Source organism: Argopecten irradians, chromosome 8 (genome assembly GCF_041381155.1).
Source record: "Argopecten irradians isolate NY chromosome 8, Ai_NY, whole genome shotgun sequence".
Classification (NCBI taxonomy): domain Eukaryota; kingdom Metazoa; phylum Mollusca; class Bivalvia; order Pectinida; family Pectinidae; genus Argopecten; species Argopecten irradians.
Window position 1 is genome coordinate 38,847,493 of NC_091141.1, and position 20,125 is coordinate 38,867,617.

At 35.1% G+C, this 20,125-nt stretch overlaps 1 protein-coding gene across 37 annotated transcripts in view; it reads left to right on the plus strand.

Annotated features, from left to right (window-relative positions):
• LOC138330320 (serine-rich adhesin for platelets-like) overlaps positions 1-20,125 on the plus strand; it is a 98,481-nt gene that overhangs the window by 31,559 nt on the left and 46,797 nt on the right. For 25 of the 37 annotated variants that reach the window (XM_069277826.1, XM_069277825.1, XM_069277824.1 and 22 more), the window contains 13 exons: positions 2,793-3,057; positions 3,140-3,177; positions 4,495-4,797; positions 5,672-5,971; positions 7,462-7,764; positions 8,536-8,835; positions 10,477-10,779; positions 11,823-12,122; positions 13,605-13,907; positions 14,316-14,615; positions 17,511-17,810; positions 18,265-18,564; positions 18,738-19,037. In XM_069277826.1, the coding sequence (XP_069133927.1) occupies positions 2,793-3,057; positions 3,140-3,177; positions 4,495-4,797; positions 5,672-5,971; positions 7,462-7,764; positions 8,536-8,835; positions 10,477-10,779; positions 11,823-12,122; positions 13,605-13,907; positions 14,316-14,615; positions 17,511-17,810; positions 18,265-18,564; positions 18,738-19,037 (3,615 nt within the window). The remainder of the gene's footprint in view (positions 1-2,792; positions 3,058-3,139; positions 3,178-4,494; positions 4,798-5,671; positions 5,972-7,461; positions 7,765-8,535; positions 8,836-10,476; positions 10,780-11,822; positions 12,123-13,604; positions 13,908-14,315; positions 14,616-17,510; positions 17,811-18,264; positions 18,565-18,737; positions 19,038-20,125) is intronic. The other 12 variants (XM_069277851.1, XM_069277858.1, XM_069277861.1 and 9 more) reach the window with 9 other exon arrangements.

Genomic DNA, 20,125 nt, shown 5'->3' on the forward strand with positions numbered 1-20,125 from the left:
CACTGATCTAGTGACACCTGTCATATTACACATCACTGATCTGGTGAGACCTGTCATAGTACACATCACTGATCTAGTGACACCTGTCATATTACACATCACTGATCTGGTGACACCTGTCATAGTACACATTAATGATCTAATGCCACCTGTCATAGTACACATTACTGATCTATTGACACCTGTCATAGTACACATTAATGATCTTGTGACACCTGTCATATAACACATCACTGATCTAGTGACACCTGTCATATTACACATTAATGATCTTGTGACACCTGTCATATAACACATTAATGATCTTGTGACACCTGTCATATAACACATTATTGATCTATTGACACCTGTCATATTACACATCACTGATCTAGTGACACCTGTCATATTACACATTAATGATCTAGTGACACCTGTCATATTACACATTAATGATCTAGTGACACCTGTCATAGTACACATAATGATCTAGTGACACCTGTCATATTACACAACACTGATCTAGTGACACCTGTCATATTACACATCACTGATCTAGTGACACCTGTCATATTACACATTAATGATCTAGTGACACCTGTCATAGTACACATTAATGATCTAGTGACACCTGTCATATTACACATCACTGATCTAGTGACACCTGTCATATTACACATCACTGATCTAGTGACACCTGTCATATTACACATCACTGATCTAGTGACACCTGTCATATTACTCATCACTGATCTAGTGACACCTGTCATATTACACATCACTGATCTAGTGACACCTGTCATAGTACACAATGATGATCTAGTGACACCTGTCATATTACACATCACTGATCTAGTGACACCTGTCATAGTACACATTAATGATCTAGTGACACCTGTCATATTACACATCACTGATCTAGTGACACCTGTCATATTACACATTAATGATCTTGTGACACCTGTCATATAACACATTAATGATCTTGTGACACCTGTCATATAACACATTATTGATCTATTGACACCTGTCATAATACACATTAATGATCTTGTGACACCTGTCATATTACACATTAATGATCTAGTGACACCTGTCATAGTACACATTAATGATCTAGTGACACCTGTCATAGTACACATTAATGATCTAGTGACACCTGTCATAGTACACATAATGATCTAGTGACACCTGTCATAGTACACATCACTGATCTAGTGACACCTGTCATAATACACATTAATAATCTAGTGGCACCTTTCATATTGCACATTATTAATCAAGTGACTTCTGTCATATTAGACATTACTAATCTAGTGACACCTGTTGTAATACAAGGTAATGATCTGTTGACACCTGTCATAGTACTCAACACTGACTAAGTCACACCTTTCATATTACACATTACTGATCTATTGACATCTGTCATAGTACTCATTAATGATCTATTGACACCTGTCATAGTACACATTACTGATCCAGTGACACCTGTCATTACACAACACTGACCAAGTGACACCTGTCATATTACACATCACTAATCTAGTGACACCTGTCATTACACATCACTGATCTGGTGACACCTGTCATAGTACACATCACTGATCTGGTGACACCTGCCATATTGCACGATTATCATCTCGGTTAACCTTTCATATTACACATTAATGATCTCGTGTCACCCCTCATTGTTATAAATTTTAAAATGCGAATCCCCACTCCATACGGATCTATCAATTTCTGATGTCATCACATCTGATGTGTGTATTAGTGGTTGAATTTTTTTTGTCTCTCACAAGCAATTCGCACTACATATTGATAAGATTTCAACTGCACATCATATTGATTGATGAAACTGCATGGTATATCCTAGTAATCAGAAAATGTCGTCATCTATATATATAACAATTAGAATTAATGTCTTAAACTTAATAATGTATAACGATTTAGATGTAATGCATGAGAAAGATAAATATTTGATACTTGATATTGAACTGACAGTTGCATGAAGTAGAAATGACTAAAACTATTTCCACTGGTTTGACAAAACTGCATTAAATTAACAATGTATGTGAACAGCCAACTTTTTTTCTTATCAATATCTGATAACTATTATTGTAAGTGATCGATGATAGGGATCTTTCTCAATGTTCTGACAAATCAACCAATATAGCAAATGGCTAGGAAATTTCACAGAATGTACTTAAAACATTTTTTTTTGAAATTTGCAAAAAACATTTTTCTGAACATGAAAATGATTTATATTAATTTGTAATATTTTAGCTATCTTATAGAGAGAAGTGCTAGCACTGAACGTGGCAAAAAGTTTTCCTTATAAACTGGTATTGGTTTCGACGATGGTAAAGGATAATAAGTGTGTTCTTTGTATGGAAAATAAGGGAGGACAAACTTATTTTAAGAATATAAGGAAGCATGATGGACCAAATTGTACTTTTAGCTGTATTTGTCCTAAAAGCTTATGACGGGAGGAGCTTTGTGTCCTAGAAACTTTATTTAAGGAAGGAAACATAAAAGGAAGAAACATCCAAAATCCATTATCCTACGAGTGACACTTATAACATATCAATTATATTATAATAGTTATTTCATGTTATAAGTGGTTGGCGATCATGGCTGTTGATTTAATTTGGTCAATATAGCCAGTCAAATAGTCATAATATAAACAAAATCAAAGACAACGTGCACCAAAGTGTACAATATAATACTTTATCCATATTACTTTGCAAATATACATAAAATATAAACTCATTGAGGGATATAGACCACTGATTGTATACTATTTTTTGTTTTAGCTGTGCCAACGACTACAGTCACACAGTCTTTTTACACTGCCACAACTGGGACCTCTATCACTCTTGGCTGTACGGTATCTAATGCGAACCCAGCCCATACCAATGTATTTTGGCAGCGCAATGTTGGCACCGGTACACAGTCAATCACCATTGACAATGTTAACTACTCTGGTTCCCAAGTCGGCACGCCTTCTCTAACTGTTATCAACGTTGATCCCACTGACAGTGGAACATACAGCTGCTTTGCCACCAATGCTGTAGGCACCTCGACAGGATCTAACTGTTATCAACGTTGATACCACTGACAGTGGAACATACAGCTGCTTTGCCACCAATGCTGTAGGCACCTCGACAGGATCGACAACTACACTGACTGTTACTGGAAGTGAGTTCTTGGGAATATTATTCATTGAAAACACTACTCAATCATCTGGCAACCACTCCATAAGAAAAAGTCTGATCTTTCTAGGAAATTTGGCAAAAAGAACCTTCTAAAAGGACTAAACAACACAGAAATTAACTTCAAGATGTGCTGTTGGGGTGTGGTTGCTGCTTGTATTGAGAACACCTTGCCTATTGCACTTGTTAAACGTTTTCCTTTCACTGTATTTGTCTAACATTTTATTTATGGAAATGTGCTTGTAAATCCTAGGGCTAATTAGACATTTGTTAATATAGGTTTTTATGACAATACCTAATTCATGATAGCGCATGATAAGTAGTGTGATATCACAGATTGTGAAGACATCTTAAAAGTAAAGGGTAAAGCAGCAAGTTTAAGGTTATGCGTAAGACACCAAGGTTGGGAGTATTTTTGGAAATGGACACCAAATAAGGTTAATAAAATGAGGTTAGTAGAAAGACATGGACAGCAAGGTTAACAAGGTTAGGAAAACAACTAAAGGCTGGCCTATGGAGTTTAACAAGGTTAGGAGAAAGATAAGGTTTGGAGTTAAACAAGGTTAGGAGTAAGATAAGGTTGGGAGTTAAACAAGGTTAGGAGTAAGATATGGTGAAGACTTAAACGAGGTTAGGGGTAAGAGAGTAAGGTAAGATTGGGATGTGTATCAATTAGTAATATTGATTATAGAAGGGTTCTTATCTTTAGATAGGATTTATAGTTACACATAAACCTATTATGGCAAATCTTTCAGGAAAAATTGCGGGAGATAAATAACCTTTCCTGACATTTTAGATATTACCTGGTGCCTTGAATTTAAGATATTTTCTGCAACTATAAGATTAACAGTTAAGACGTTTAGCTGCTTTAGTTTAGGCAGGGAATGACACAACTTTTTTATTTCACATATCTGCACATGCTTTTTTTGTGGTGAAGATGGAAGTATAAATTTGTGATGGAGATGGAAGTACATTATGACTAGTTCTATAATTAAAAAAATTAGGACTTTTTTCCAAAAAAATCATATTTGTTTAGTATCCTGAAATATGATTGGGTCATTTTACCATTTTAACCACTATATATTCAAGTTCACTTAAAATTTCAAATGCTTTCACTGTATCAAAAGTTTAACCAGGTCCTGCTAACTTCCAATTAACGAGTTAAACAATATAAAAATGATATAAGAGGTTGAATAGTGTATATATGGAAAGACAACAGGGGTAGTACAATGATCTTCCATCTCTATCTGGCACTATCCTCATAGACTTGTGTGTTAAAAGATTTAGCCTTGTTCTCTTACAGATTTACCAGTAGTTACTGTTGCTCAGACAGTTTACTCTGTAACTACGGGAACAACAGTAACCTTACAGTGTTCTGTCTCTGCCAATCCAACACATACCAGTGTGTTCTGGCAGTTCACTCCCACCAATGGCGGGACTACTACACTGACAATAGACAATGTCAACTATGCTGGATCGTCTGTTAGCAGTCCATCTTTGGTTGTGTTCAATACCAACAGTGGAGACCAGGGCACATACACCTGTTTTGCCACCAACCAAGTTGGAACAGGACAGAGTGCCCAGGTCTCCCTGTCTGTAACAGGAAGTAAGCAAATGTTGTCATGTGATATATTTCAGCATTTAGATATTCATATGTAATATGTCATGATGAGATTGGACCTAATATGTTTGCCACTGATTATTAAGTGTAAAATGTAATTAGCAAATTCAAATAATACACGTACCAATCTGTTTTGCGAGATTCATATTGATATAAATATAAAAAAGGTTTTCAAAAAGTTAGCAAATGTAACCGATTCAGTATGAGGATGTTGGTGCCCCACCTTTAGTCGTTAATTTGTACATGCATTATAAATCTTGTTTGCTCAGGGATTGCCTTCATCGTTTTCAACTAATTATCTTCCAACATGATCGGCTTCATCAGCATAACATCACGTGATTTTCTAGGAAGTTTTGTATCACTTTCTGGGGTTGAAAATATCTTTATTTTTTGGAGAGTTATGGATTTCTGAATATTATAGCTGTATATTTACTGGTGCAACTGCTAAATATGGAAATGGGGAGTGCACAATCTTGTTTAATATTCAATTTATTTGACATATGTATTGGAGATCCTCTGGCAGAATCTACAGGATTTATTTTTGGTATTTTTCTACATTTAACATTTTAATGTTTTGAATTTTATGACATGTAAATAAATCTAAATGGGTCTAAACCTTCTGAAAATGTTTGGAAAAAAGTGGAACATGTATTTTGAAATGATATATGGCTAGAAAAGTAGTTATTATCAATATTGAGGGGGTAAAACAAGCTTTTTTAATCAAATCAATAAGTGCTTTGATAAAGTACAATTCATTACCCATGGTCATGATCATACCGAGCCATTTTTAGTAATTCGTGTACTGTAGGATTATGTTCATAAATGAAATGTGTGCATTGACTTGTTTTTAATATTTTAGGTCTTCCTGTTGTCACCGTTGCCCAGAACGCCTACTCAGTTACTACCGGACAATCCATCACTCTGGGATGTACCGTGTCTGCCACACCTACCCATACCAATGTTTTCTGGCAGCGTATCGACAATGGTGTAGCCTCTACACTCAATATTGATGGAGTCAAATACACAGGATCAACAGTTAATGGCCCATCCCTTACCATCAACAGTGCTAGTAGCAATGATGCCACAGTTTATACTTGTTCAGCTACAAATGCTGTAGGAACTGGAACCAGTGGTCAGACCTCACTGTCTGTCACCGGAAGTAAGTATTTCATACAACATATATTATCTTCAATCCCGTTGAAATATAATGTTAAGGTTCATCTACAACCTTGCTGGTTCTGAAATAAGGTTAAATATAATATAATAAATATTATTCATTGCTATTTTGGTATAAATGTGTTTGGAAACAGTTATTGTGCATGATCTGAAATGTTGACTTTCCTTTGAAGAATAAATTTATACTGTAAAATGGGAATTATTACGACATGTGATATCTGATTTTTTTCCTTGCATCCGTTAACTTTTTGTAAAAATATCTCTCCGCAATTATGTCAATACATTTTGACATGTAAATAAATTTGACTCTATAACTCTGATGAATATACTATAAACTTTTCATTCAGTTTGAAATTTTAAAGCTTAGTGAAAATATCCACACGCAAGCAGTCCACTTTATCGTAATTGATAGCTCGGTTGCTGAATGAATATTGACCACCTCGTCTTCTTTTTAACATCTCTTGGTGTGTGAGAATACTTTTATATTTGTGATTTTTTATGATAAACCATTTTCGCTGAGGGTGTGGACAATGGAAGCTTTACAGAATGAGGCTGAAGTTTTTTTTCGTTCAATGATAGAAGTCAAGTCTTATGAAATTATAGTTTCAGAAAGTTTTACACAACAAACAACAATCGTTTCATCTTGGTTTGTGTATTTTATACCTTTTGTGTTGATAAAAAATATAAGGACATATTTCTCAAATCACTGAATATAAATGATTTCACAATATTGACAGGATTTTCCCTTCAAAATTAAAAAAGTGTTGCTCATTTGTCATACTCTCAAAGGAGCAATATACCCTCCACATTTCAACTTTGAGTGCACATAAACTAATGAACACTTACTTATTATGGGGGAATGGAAGACTGCTATTTCCATATACCATTTGCATTTACTGGATGATAATTTATTCCAGAGTGTGGGACTATTATACTTGATGGAATGTTTTCTTGTGCTTTTGGGTATATTATATCTTGTATGAGATACAAATAACCGTCAGTGATAAAAAATAGGGGTTTTGGGTCAATTAATTGATAGGGTTTTAAAAAGGTGTTTACACTCTTTGGAATAGCTGTATATCCAGGTATTTGTTTGGCTACAATTTGCAGATAGATTTGGACCTTAATTTTGAAAATTGAATTCTATTGAATTATTTTTGCGATATGGCTTGACGTGTATAACCGGTTGTGAATACTCATTACAATTTTATACAGATATGAAGAGGGCAGATATAAGCTCAGTGTACTGGCCAATGTCATTGACGCAATATTTTGGAATGAAACTTAACATCAGTAAAGATTTTTTTTTTATTAATTTGAACTATTAACTAGTTGCATCGCAGATCAAACTATAAAACCCAAGACTGCTATCCGTAATCAGAAATAAAATCTGGTTCTATCAGTCTTCCATCTCTATCTGGCACTACCCTCGTAGACTTGTGTGTTAAAAGATTTAGCCTTGTTCTCTTACAGATTTACCAGTAGTTACTGTTTCACAGACAGTTTACTCTGTGGCTACGGGACAATCAGTAACCTTACAGTGTTCTGTCTCTGCCAATCCAACGCATACCAGTGTTTTCTGGCAGTTCACTCCCACCAATGGCGGGACTACTACACTGACAATAGACAATGTCAACTATGCTGGGTCGTCCGTTAGCAGTCCATCTTTAGTCGTGTTCAATGCCAACAGTGGAGACCAGGGCACATACACCTGTTTTGCCACCAACCAAGTTGGAACAGGACAGAGTGCCCAGGTCTCCCTGTCTGTAACAGGAAGTAAGCAAATGTTGTCATGTAATGCCCGTATTTACACAAATAACATCATCCATACCATATGTACACAGGAACTTTAAAATTGTGTTATTATTCGATCAGTTAACGTTCCATCCTTGTGAAAAGAGGAATCTTTGGGCCAAATAGAAAAGAGGAATCTTTGGGCCAAATAGAGGAATTGAAGCAAATGCTTCAAAGTCTTTTAACTGAACAACATATCTAGAAAGTAAAGGATCATATATGCCACTCGCAGGAATTTTAATCAAAATTGTTCTTTCAAATATTCAGATATTTGAGTGTGAAAAGGTTTATTCCATAGCTGGTATTATTTAGTAAAAGTGAATGAATATTGCAATAAACATAGATATTTTTCCATATTTGTATCACCCAGAACCGAGGAGATGAATTTTAGGAGAAGTAGGTTAAGCAGCGATGATAACTGACTATATTACTATTAATTGTTTATCACAAGGGATAAGCGCAATCATGGTCATGTTTGGTTGGTTTTGTAATCTGCCTCTTGACGTTTTCTTGACTTTATCTTCACAACTTTTAGCCGTTTTGGTTCTAGCTCAGTATCTTTCCTCATAACTATATCCAGTATTATTGCCTACTGTACACTTAATAATTGTAACATGATAATCAACTTGTGTGTTGTGTGTGTAATAATAAAAACTGTTATTATTTGATAGATATTCAATTACATTATTGATACTATGGAGTTGTTGGCAACTGGCATTTTCATGTTGTGATTGCTTATTCGTAATATTACAGGTCTCCCAGTGGTACTTGTAGACCAGGCGCAGTACTCTGTAATTACCGGACAGACAGTCACACTCGGCTGTACAGTGACCGCCACACCAGGCCACACAAGTGTACTTTGGCGAAGAAGTCTGAATGGAGTCGAAACTTTAATAACCATTGACGGTACCAAATACCAAGGTGCTACAGTAGCCAATCCTGACCTCACAATCACAAACGCTGCTGCTGGCGATGGAGCACAGTATCTTTGTACTGCTACCAATGTCGTAGGAACTGGAACCAGTACTGTTACAGAGCTCATCGTTACAGGAAGTAAGAAATCCAAGTTCATACTATGTTACTATCATTAATTGAATTCCCCTGTATACACTATTCGTTTGGCAACTATGCCGTAGTCTAAACCTGGTTCATTTTAATATTTTTGTGATTAAAAAAAAAATTCCTCGTTTGAACAGCTATTAAGATATCGTAACCGACAAAAATGTGAAATGTTGAAGAGCTGGTTGCTGAATGAATAGAAATCACCTTCCCACTCTCCCTTTATACATTACTTGATATGGTGTGTGTTTAAATTAAGTTTTATTGTGATGGTATCTTAACACTAATCCTTTGGGGTGTGACAGTGTGAAAAACAACATTATGATAGAGCTTTCTTCAAATTCATTAAACGAAAGTGATTTTATTAGTTACAATTAAGAAATACTTTGCATATTCCGTTGCGATGGTTGCATATTATATCTTCAAAAATAGTTAATATCTTCATGTTCCTGATTGTTAATTATATCTACCAAATTACTTGATATTTAATGCTCATGTTGCATTGGAACTGAGGAATACCGGAAACTGTATCTGTCACACCCTTCGGTTGACGAGTATTGGGTTATGCTTTTTATTTCTACACCGTGCACATGCTTTCCTTCAGGTCCTATATCAATGAATCTATTTTTGTACTAAAATGAAAAAAAATGTGCTCAAATCATACCAGTTCTTACATCTAATTTTAATTTGAAGACAAAAAAGGTAAAAAAAAAACCATTGTAGTATTGAGGCACTAATTCCTTGCAGTTCCTCCGATGAACTCTTTACCCAAAAGCATAACATATCAATCACTCGCAATTTGCAAGAAATAGATCACGGTCAAAACACATAGATCTCAAGGAATCGCTTTGAAATTTGAAGTTTGAGCACGTTGTTTTGCTAGAGTCTGTGAATGGATTGATATATATGGACCAACCAGTTTATATTTAATAGAGATGGCAGACTGTTATAGTGTTGATTATCTTCATATAACAAAAAGTATCACTCTTATCTTATTTTCAAGGTTAGAACCTTCTAATGTTTTGCATATTACATTTTTGAACTGATATTTATAAGCAAAACACCATTGTCGACAAGTCGCAATCTCTGACAGTTGCTGCTTCTGTTGCTACAATGTTTTAGATTAATAAAAAAAATTCTCGAATGTCATATGTAAGTTATCCATTGTCCCTAGTTTACATATTTCATTTGAGGACGAATAAGAAAACATAAGTGCACATCTTGGATGATTAAAATTGAAATTATAACCTGTGGTTTCCAAGATAACTAAATGACATAGTATGGAATTTTGTCTTTGTCCATAACTGTGCATATCTTTTTAGGAAGACAAAATGGCTAAAACTTTGCCTTTTGGATTTTGACAATTTTAGTTTGTTGTCCCCTATTCATGAAGGAGAACCAATCTTGTATAAATCTTAGACCTTGTATTAATGCAGCTCAAAGCTATTATAAAGCTTATACATTCTTGGATTTCCTTTGATAATACAGATGGACTTACAATCATAATACAAGGGATTGCAATGAGTGACTACTATTCAGTAATGACGTTAGGCTGTAACAATAAGTCTTCCATCTCTATCTGGCACCATCCTCGTAGACTTGTGTGTTAAAAGATTTAGCCTTGTTCTCTTACAGATATACCAGTAGTTACTGTTTCACAGACAGTTTACTCTGTAACTACGGGACAAGCAGTAACCTTACAGTGTTCTGTCTCTGCCAATCCAACACATACCAGTGTGTTCTGGCAGTTCACTCCCACCAATGGCGGGACTACTACACTGACAATAGACAATGTCAACTATGCTGGGTCGTCCGTTAGCAGTCCATCTTTGGTTGTGTTCAATACCAACAGTGGAGACCAGGGCACATACACCTGTTTTGCCACCAACCAAGTTGGAACAGGACAGAGTGCCCAGGTCTCCTTGTCTGTAACAGGAAGTAAGCAAATGTTGCCAAGTGATATATTTCAGCATTTAGATATTTATTTGAAATATTTTTATCATGATGAGATAGGACCTAGTAGGTTTGCCACTGATTATTGAGTGTAAAACGTAATTAGCAAATTCAATTAATACAGGTACCAAACTGTGTTGGGAGTCTGTAAGATATTTGCATTGTAATTTATATTCTCTGCTACCTTTGAATAACAATGCGAGTCCACAGTACAAAACGTAGCTTAGATAGATCAGGTCAATTTTGAACATTGTTAATTTTGGATAAAATTCTAATTTTTATTAAGAATCAGCTCTACATGTATCATAACGATTATTTTGTTATATAAACGAGGTAACAATACATTAGGAAATGTTGTAGCTGGATCAGTATGTTGGTATTGGTGGTCCACCGCAAGTCGTTGATTTGTACTTGCAGTATAATTTTTTGCTCTAGATCTGTGATCGCCTTCAGTTTTCAACTGGTTATTTTCCAACATGACGGCTTTATCAGCTAAACATCATGTGATTTTCTATGAAGTTTTATATCATTTTCTTGGGTCGCCAATGTCTTTAATTTGGGAGAGTTATGGAGTTCTGAATATTATGGCTTATCTTTACTGCTGCAACTGCTCAATATGGAAATTGGGAGTGCACAATCTTGTTTAAAATGTAATTTATTTGAAAATATATTTGAGCTCTTGTAGCAAAATTTTTAGGATTTATTTTTGATGTTTTTCTACATTAAACACTTGAATGTTTTGAACTTTATAACGTTTAAATAAATTTGATGGTGTCTAAACCTTCTGGGAGGTTTCGGAAAAAAAATGAAATATGTACATTGAAATGATATATGGCTAGAAATGTAGACATTAATCATTATTGAGGGGGTAAATCAAGCTTTTTAATCAAATTAATGTTTTTTGATAAAGTACTCTTCATTACCCATGGTCATGATTCTACCGAGCCATTTTTGATAATTCGTGTACTGTAGGATTATTTTTATAAATGAAATGTGTTCATTGGGGGTTTGTTTTTTCAATATTTTAGGTCTTCCCGTTGTCACCATTGCCCAGAACGCCTACTCAGTTACAACCGGCCAATCCATCACTCTGGGATGTACCGTGTCTGCCACACCTACCCATACCAATGTTTTCTGGCAGCGTATCGACAATGGTGTATCTACTACACTTACTATTGACGGAAGCAAATACACAGGATCAACAGTTAATGGCCCATCCCTTACTATCAACAGTGCTAGTAGCAATGATGCCACAGTTTATACCTGTTCAGCTACAAATGCTGTAGGAACTGGAACCAGTGGTCAGACCTCACTGTCTGTCACAGGAAGTAAGCATTTCATACAACATATATTATCTTCAATCCCATTAAAATATAATCTTAACGTTCATTTAGCAACCTTGCTGGCACTAAAATAAGATAGAATATAATATCATAAATATTATTTATTGATATTTTGGTATAAATGTGTTTGGAAACCTTTTTTGTGCATGATCTGAAATTTTCCTTTGAAGAATGAATTTACACTGTAAAATGGGAATTATTACGACATGTAATATCTGGTATTTTTCCCCGCATCTGTTAAATTTCTTTAAAAACATCTTTCCGCAATTATGTCAACAAATTTTGACATATGTTAATAAATTTGACTCTATAACTCTAATAAATATAGTATAAACATTTCATTCAGTTGATTATTTTAAAGCTAAGTGAAAATATCAACTCGAAAACATTACATTTTACCGTAATTGATAGCTTGGTTGCTGAATGAATATTGACCACCTCGTCTTCTTTTTAACATCACTCGGTGTGTGAGTAATACTGTTATATTGGTGATTTTTGTGATAATTTATTTTCGCTGAGGGTGTGACAAAGTAAGCTTTACAGTATAAGGCTGAAAAGAAAAAATCTTTTTCATTCAATGATAGAAATCAAGTCTTATGAAAAAACATTTTCAGTAAGTTTTACACGTCAAACAACACTTGTTTTTACTTGTTTTTTGTATTTTATACCTTTCGTGTTGATAAACTATACATAAGGACACATTTGTTAAATCACTTAATATAAAAGGTTTCACATCATTGACAGGATTCTGTCTTCAGAGTTAAAAAAAGTGTTGCCCATTTGTCACACCCTAAAAGAAGCAATATACCCTCCACATTTCAACTTTGAGTGCACATAAACTAATGAACACTTACTTATTTGATGGAAATGAAAGACTGCTATTACCATATATCATTTACATTTGTGACTGTAACCCAGAGTGTCGGGCTATTATACTGGATGGAATGTTTTCTTGTGCTTTTGGGTATTGTCAATATATATTTCTATGAGACGTTAATTATCGCCAGTGATTAAAAGAATAGGGATTTTAGGTCAATAAATTGCTAGGGTTTTAAAAAGGTTTTTACACTCTTTGGAATAGCTGTATAGCAAGCTAAATGTACAAATTTGGACCTTAATTTAGAAAATTAAATACTAGCGAATCAAATTTTCGCGATATGGCTTAACGTGTTTAACCGATTCTCAAGACTCGTTATAATTTTAGAAAGATATGAAGAGGGCTGATATTAGGTCAGTCTATTGGCTAATATCATTTACACAGTATTTTATTATGAAACTTATTATTAGTAAAGACATTGTTTTTTTCATTTTGAACTATTAACTAATGGTATCACAGTTCAAAATATAAAACCCCAAACTGTTATCCATAAGTAAAAATAAAATCTGGTTCTATCAGTCTTCCATCTTTATCTGGCACTACCCTCATAGACTTGTGTGTTAAAAAGATTTAGCCTTGTTCTCTTACAGATATACCAGTAGTTACTGTTTCACAGACAGTTTACTCTGTAACTACGGGAACAACAGTAACCTTACAGTGTTCTGTCTCTGCCAATCCAACACATACCAGTGTGTTCTGGCAGTTCACTCCCACCAATGGCGGGACTACTACACTGACAATAGACAATGTCAACTATGCTGGGTCGTCCGTTAGCAGTCCATCTTTGGTTGTGTTCAATACCAACAGTGGAGACCAGGGCACATACACCTGTTTTGCCACCAACCAAGTTGGAACAGGACAGAGTGCCCAGGTCTCCCTGTCTGTAACAGGAAGTAAGCAGATGTTGTCACGTAATGACAGTATTTACACAAATAACATACCACAAACTAAGTTGCTTCATATGTCGGAGGGGACATTGAATAGGTGAAATTGAAGTATAAAGCAAATCTGATGGATGTGTCTGTTAACTATAGGCAGTCATGTGTTACACCCATTGTGTAGAAATTACTTACAATTAATTATGTCGCTCATAAACAGTCCTGCAGATATAATTCCCATATTCCTATACGTTCTGCTGATTGAAATGTTTTATCATTTACCTATGCCAGCAAGTGAGATCAAAATATTTAACATTTTTCAAACAATTTTCAGTAATCAATAAATTTGAAAGATGCAATATTCTTACACATGCCTTAACATCCGTGTAAGCTAGACATTCACACTTTAATGTTTATGCAAAGGTATCCCCGTGGTAACTGTGGACCAGGCCCAGTACTCTGTAATTACCGGACAGACAGTCACTCTCGGCTGTACAGTGACAGCCACACCAGGTCACACAAATGTGTTTTGGCAAAGAACGCTGAATGGAGTCACCAATACTTTAACCATAGACGGTAACAAATACCAAGGTGTTACAGTAGCCAATCCTGACCTCACCATCACAAACGCTGTTGCCGGTGATCAGGCCGTCTATAGCTGTTCTGCCACCAACATCGTAGGAACCGGAACCAGTACCACCACTACACTCACTGTTACTGGAAGTAAGTGCCACTTTAGAGTATTTTCCAAAATGACGGACCTTGGCCAGTGAAACACATTTAAAGGCTAAATTTACAGTACTAATTTTTCAGTTACTGTTTTGATAAAAAAAGTAAAAGTTCTAATAAGATGAAGGTTGTTTATAATTCATTTATTTTGATCAAAATTTTATTCAAGGAATCGTCTTTTGGCTACAGTCCATTGAATGTGTCCAATAGTTATTATAGCAATTTAGTGTGATATTAGCATACACATGTCCTGGCTCTAGGTCCACCATTTCATGCTTTAAATCTACTATGCTATGCTAGCCTATTTTTGACAAGAGTGTACTCTCACATTTACATACGTATGTAGTGTCTGAATTCATTTTTACCAAAAACGTATTTTTCTAATGAATAAATAGTAAATGATTACAGATTGCAATGGCAAAAAATATATTCAAGTAAAAAAAGAAGAGTTTTTTTTATATTTTAGAAGGGTACATAATCAGGTCATGAATATTCACAATGGAATCTGATCATATACAGCGCAATTTATGGATATTGTTCTGCCTCACTTCATAAAACATGTCTCATTATAACACGATTGTTGAATTGTTTGTTGTTTACACAGTAAATGTGAGATGCACTCGGCTATATAAAGCTTGTTTTCTCTTGCCTTGGCTTCTTTATAATCTGCCAGTTACATTTGCGTCGACATTGAACCACAGGGTGGCTTTTTAATCGACATATATTAAGGATTTGGAGAACAACTGGTTATCTATGCTTCAAGTATCCAAATGACTACCACACGTCTTTGGTTGAGAGGAGACCAGTGAACTAGCAGATGATTGTGAAGTAAAGATCACTGAAATGGGCACACTCAAGGTTTTATTTTATTGATATTCTATTTCAGAGGGTTTTTTTTAAATTAAATACCTTATCACTCAAAAATTGCCAACATAAAGACACGATAATAGTATATGGTGCTGCTTCGAGATGAAGGCAGTGTGTTGATCTACCTAACTGCTAAATACATGAATAAAGTTTTGTTCTTTGTTCTTCGTACTCTGCGTTACGTTCACATGATATTATTAAGATTTCAACGACAAATCCGAATTACCGCCAAACTCGATATATCGCCAAAATCAAAGGAAACAAGTGGGCGATATAACGGGGTTCTTCTGTTGTTTGCTTGTGCTGCTTTGATCTGCACATGTACAGTGTTTTCATTATAATGTTGAACATTTATACTTATATGGTCATTATGAACTACTCACCAGCATGTGCTACGCTGAGCACTATATCTCATTCTGCACATTTTCTGTATGGACGTACCATGACCATACACACAGAATTGTGATGCTAGAATACCAGGATATTTCTGTTATGGAAATGGATTTCTGTCAGTTGGTACCACTCAAAGCATTGGAATCTCCCAAAAATTCCTCTGTAAATGATGTTACTCATAACCTGTCTCCGTATTATGTCTGACCGATGTATGAAATTCTTCACAAAGATATTAAAAAAAATGTGATATCTCTATTTTATCTCGAAAAGGAAGGAATTCTCAAAAAGTTTGTAAATTCCCTCTAGAAAAAGTGTGCGACAACACACAAGGATCCCCTGCCTCGTAGAAAAAGGCCTTCGGCAAAACATCACCGTCCCCGAAAACTTGACCTCTGTCAGATTAAAGCATGTCTTAATCTGTTCAAAGTGAACTACTTCTTCCATAAATTGTATTCTTTCTCCTAAGTATGTTAAATCTTTCGAAAATATCTTGACCTTTCTTTATTTGAATGTGACCTTTCCTCAAGAGTTTTGAAATCGATGTACTTCAACAATGACTGATTAATTTCAGGATTGTCACAAAATGGCCATCAAATGACGGCCTTTTACAAATATATAAGCTTTGATCTATGGTCTTTTTTCTCTAAAGAGTTTTATGTTATAGCAATTTTACCGAATATGTTTACAGATCTTTCATCTGTTTCATATTTCCAAGGGTCTCTACTTTTCCTCGTAGAAAATGGTAATTCTTAAACATGCTATATAGTTCTTTCTTAATATATTTATGTTCAATTATGCAGAAAAATAACTAAAAGGAAGACACTATCAAGTCTTCTCAATTTCTTAATGGAATATAAAACCAGTCATTGATTTACGTCATGACCCTATTAGATTTTTACCATCTTCCTAAACAATATCCAACCCTGGATTAGATCATAAAAAACTGAAGACTGGTTGATTGTATGGCGTTGAAGTTGGGTTTTCCTATCTACATAATCTTCAAAAGAAGACTTTGTAGGCTTGTGATTTGTCAGGCTTCCTTTTGTCCTAAAGTACCTTTAGTTTTACTTTGACATAGTCCAGATATGACGACAGTGACAGTAACCCCAGGAATATCAGGGATGTGATACCATCTGTAGTGCATATGCTTAGATACCATTAAGGCCCACATGTATATATTTATATATATATTCATAGATTAGTAGAAATGTATGTAGCATGGCTGTTTATCTTGCTGTTTCATATGCTAATTCATAGACTCAAGCATTTCTACTTGAAGTTTACAAAGCATACGCCAACCTGTACACTATATTCTATCATATTCACCTGATCTCTTTTCATGATTAGTAGATTTATTAGATCCATCATTTTCAGTAGCGTAGCTCCCTTGCAAATAGCAAAATGAGAAATACATATATATATACCAGCAGTTTATAGAAACAAAAGTACTAATTTAAAAAGATCTTTACTCGAAATGAAATTAATTTGTTGATCTGTGAATTCATGAAACCATACAGTCTGACATTTAACTTTTAATGTAATAAAATATCCATGAAAGTAATGATAACAATGAACGCAAATGTTGATAATTTATTGATGTCTCGTTTAACCTGTTATCCCCTGTTTTAGATCTCCCCATTGTCACCATTGCCCAGAACACCTACTCAGTTACTACCGGACAATCCATCACTCTGGGTTGTACCGTGTCTGCCACACCTACCCATACCAATGTTTTCTGGCAGCGTATCGACAATGGTGTAGCTACCACACTCAATCTTGATGGAATCAAATACTCGGGATCTACAGTTAATGGCCCATCCCTTACCATCAACAGTGCTAATAGCAATGATGCCACAGTTTATACCTGTTCAGCTACTAATGCTGTAGGAACTGGAACCAGTGGTCAGACCACACTCTCTGTTACAGGAAGTAAGGAAGATGCAGAACATTATATTCAAATACATACAACAATCTGTATTGACTTTTTCTTAAGAATCTATATGTGACATATCTATACCATCTTTATACCAGATTCCACAATCTTAAATCGGAAAAGCTAGACTTTAAAAAAATTCATAATAATGTTTACGAAATATAGCGAAACGATTAATATTCTGATTAATTTCTTCATATTGTTCAGTGACCGTGATAAGATTGCTAATTTTCCCTAAAGTTTGCTACATCTTTTATCTAAAGTGATTATTACTTTCATATTTTTTTTTCGATATGATATTATGTTACAAAAGTGATAACCTATCATTTTCAGAATGGTCTTGTCGTTTCTAAAATCTGTTTACAGAATACGGATTCTCATTCATCCGTGTTGTTAAACAGGAATATTTCAAAATGCTATTGTAGAAGGTCGACATCTTTCTTCCTGCAGATCTCCCTATCGTCACCATTTCTCAGAACACCTACTCAGTTACTACTGGACAATCCATCACTCTTGTGTGTACCGTGTCTGCCACACCTACCCATACCAATGTTTTCTGGCAGCGTATCGACAATGGTGTAGCTACCACACTCAATATTGATGGAGTCAAATACTCAGGATCTACAGTTAATGGCCCATCCCTTACCATCAACAGTGCTAATAGCAATGATGCCACAGTTTATACCTGTTCAGCTACAAATGCTGTAGGAACTGGAACCAGTGGCCAGACCACACTCACAGTCACAGGAAGTAAGGCTGATGTAGAAAGGTGTTCCTTATATAATCCAAACTATTTTCCAAGAATAAGCTTAATCTCGTAGTCATAGCCATTGTGTCAATCTATAATAACCATCTGTTTCCAGAAATATCTTATCTTTGTTTGTTGCGGCATGTTGAATTTCTGTACTTATATTTTACCAAAGGTATCCCCGTAGTAACTGTAGACCAGGCCCAGAACTCGGTAATTACCGGACAGACAGTCACTCTCGGCTGTACAGTGACAGCCACACCAGGTCACACAACAGTGTTTTGGCAAAGAACGCTGAATGGAAATACAAATTCTATAACTATTGACGGTACCAAATACCAGGGTGCTACAGTAGCCAATCCTGACCTCACCATCACAAACGCTGTTGCCGGTGATCAGGCCGTATATACCTGTTCTGCCACCAACATCGTAGGAACCGGAACCAGTACCACCACTACACTCACTGTTACAGGAAGTAGGGAACATGTTCTTTGTTGTATATTAAAATTAATACTCATTTATTTCATAATTTAAAATTGCTTGATCGATGCAAACCCAATATTTGTATAAAATACACTTGCTCTTTACAATTCTGCCACTTTTTCGTAAACATGTGCGAGTTGTTTCCAAGAGGTACTGACTTTGGTTTTTGAGAAGAAAAGTAATTGAACAATCTGAATCAATATGAATCTGTCGTCTTGCATATGTTTCGATGTGCAAGAAGGCTTTAAACGTATGGTTGCCATAGTAACCTGGTCACTATACATAAGTCATGTAGAATGGCCATTATCTCTTAAGTCTTTGGATCAATCTTGTTTAAACTTGGTATATTATTGTAATATGTGGAAGGAAGCTTATTTTATCACACATCAATAAATACAATGATGTTTATTATGCTAACATAAAAGACGCTTCTATTTGGTCAATATTTGATAATTGGTTTTCCTGAAAATGCAATGTTATTTGGTTGCCATGGTAACTGTGTATGAAATATTTTCGAGGTTTTGGTCCTATTTTCGAACATAATATGTTTATATTTGCCAATTGTTAGGTATCAGACTAGTGATACAGTGATATTAGCTAATCGTTGGCTTCCGTTCTAGTTTTGGGTGGATTTAAAGCAAAATGGAATAAAACATTGCAGAAAATTTAGTTTGATGGATATTCTGTCGTTTAGTATGTCCCAACATTAGCCTCGCAAAGTTTTGTTTTCTGGGTATGAACTTCCCTTTCTATTAACCTTTTTATCCAGAATATATATGTCCTTAGCCCAGAGAAGGGTCTATCAAAATTTTAACATTAGCTGATATTAATACTTTAATGACAATACATAGTCATAGAAAAACTACACATTTGGTCAACATACTATTCGTCATTAACAGATCCGTTAAAGGTTAAATAAAAAACAATCTTAGTGGTATTGCGTTTCCAGATATTTGTATGTTTGATACACTTTCGTAATTTCCTATCATTAATGACAAACTGAAACGGCAACTACTTGATGGGTACACTTCAGTTAAACAGATGGGTTCTCTTACTCCTTCTTAAGTTGATGTCCGGTTT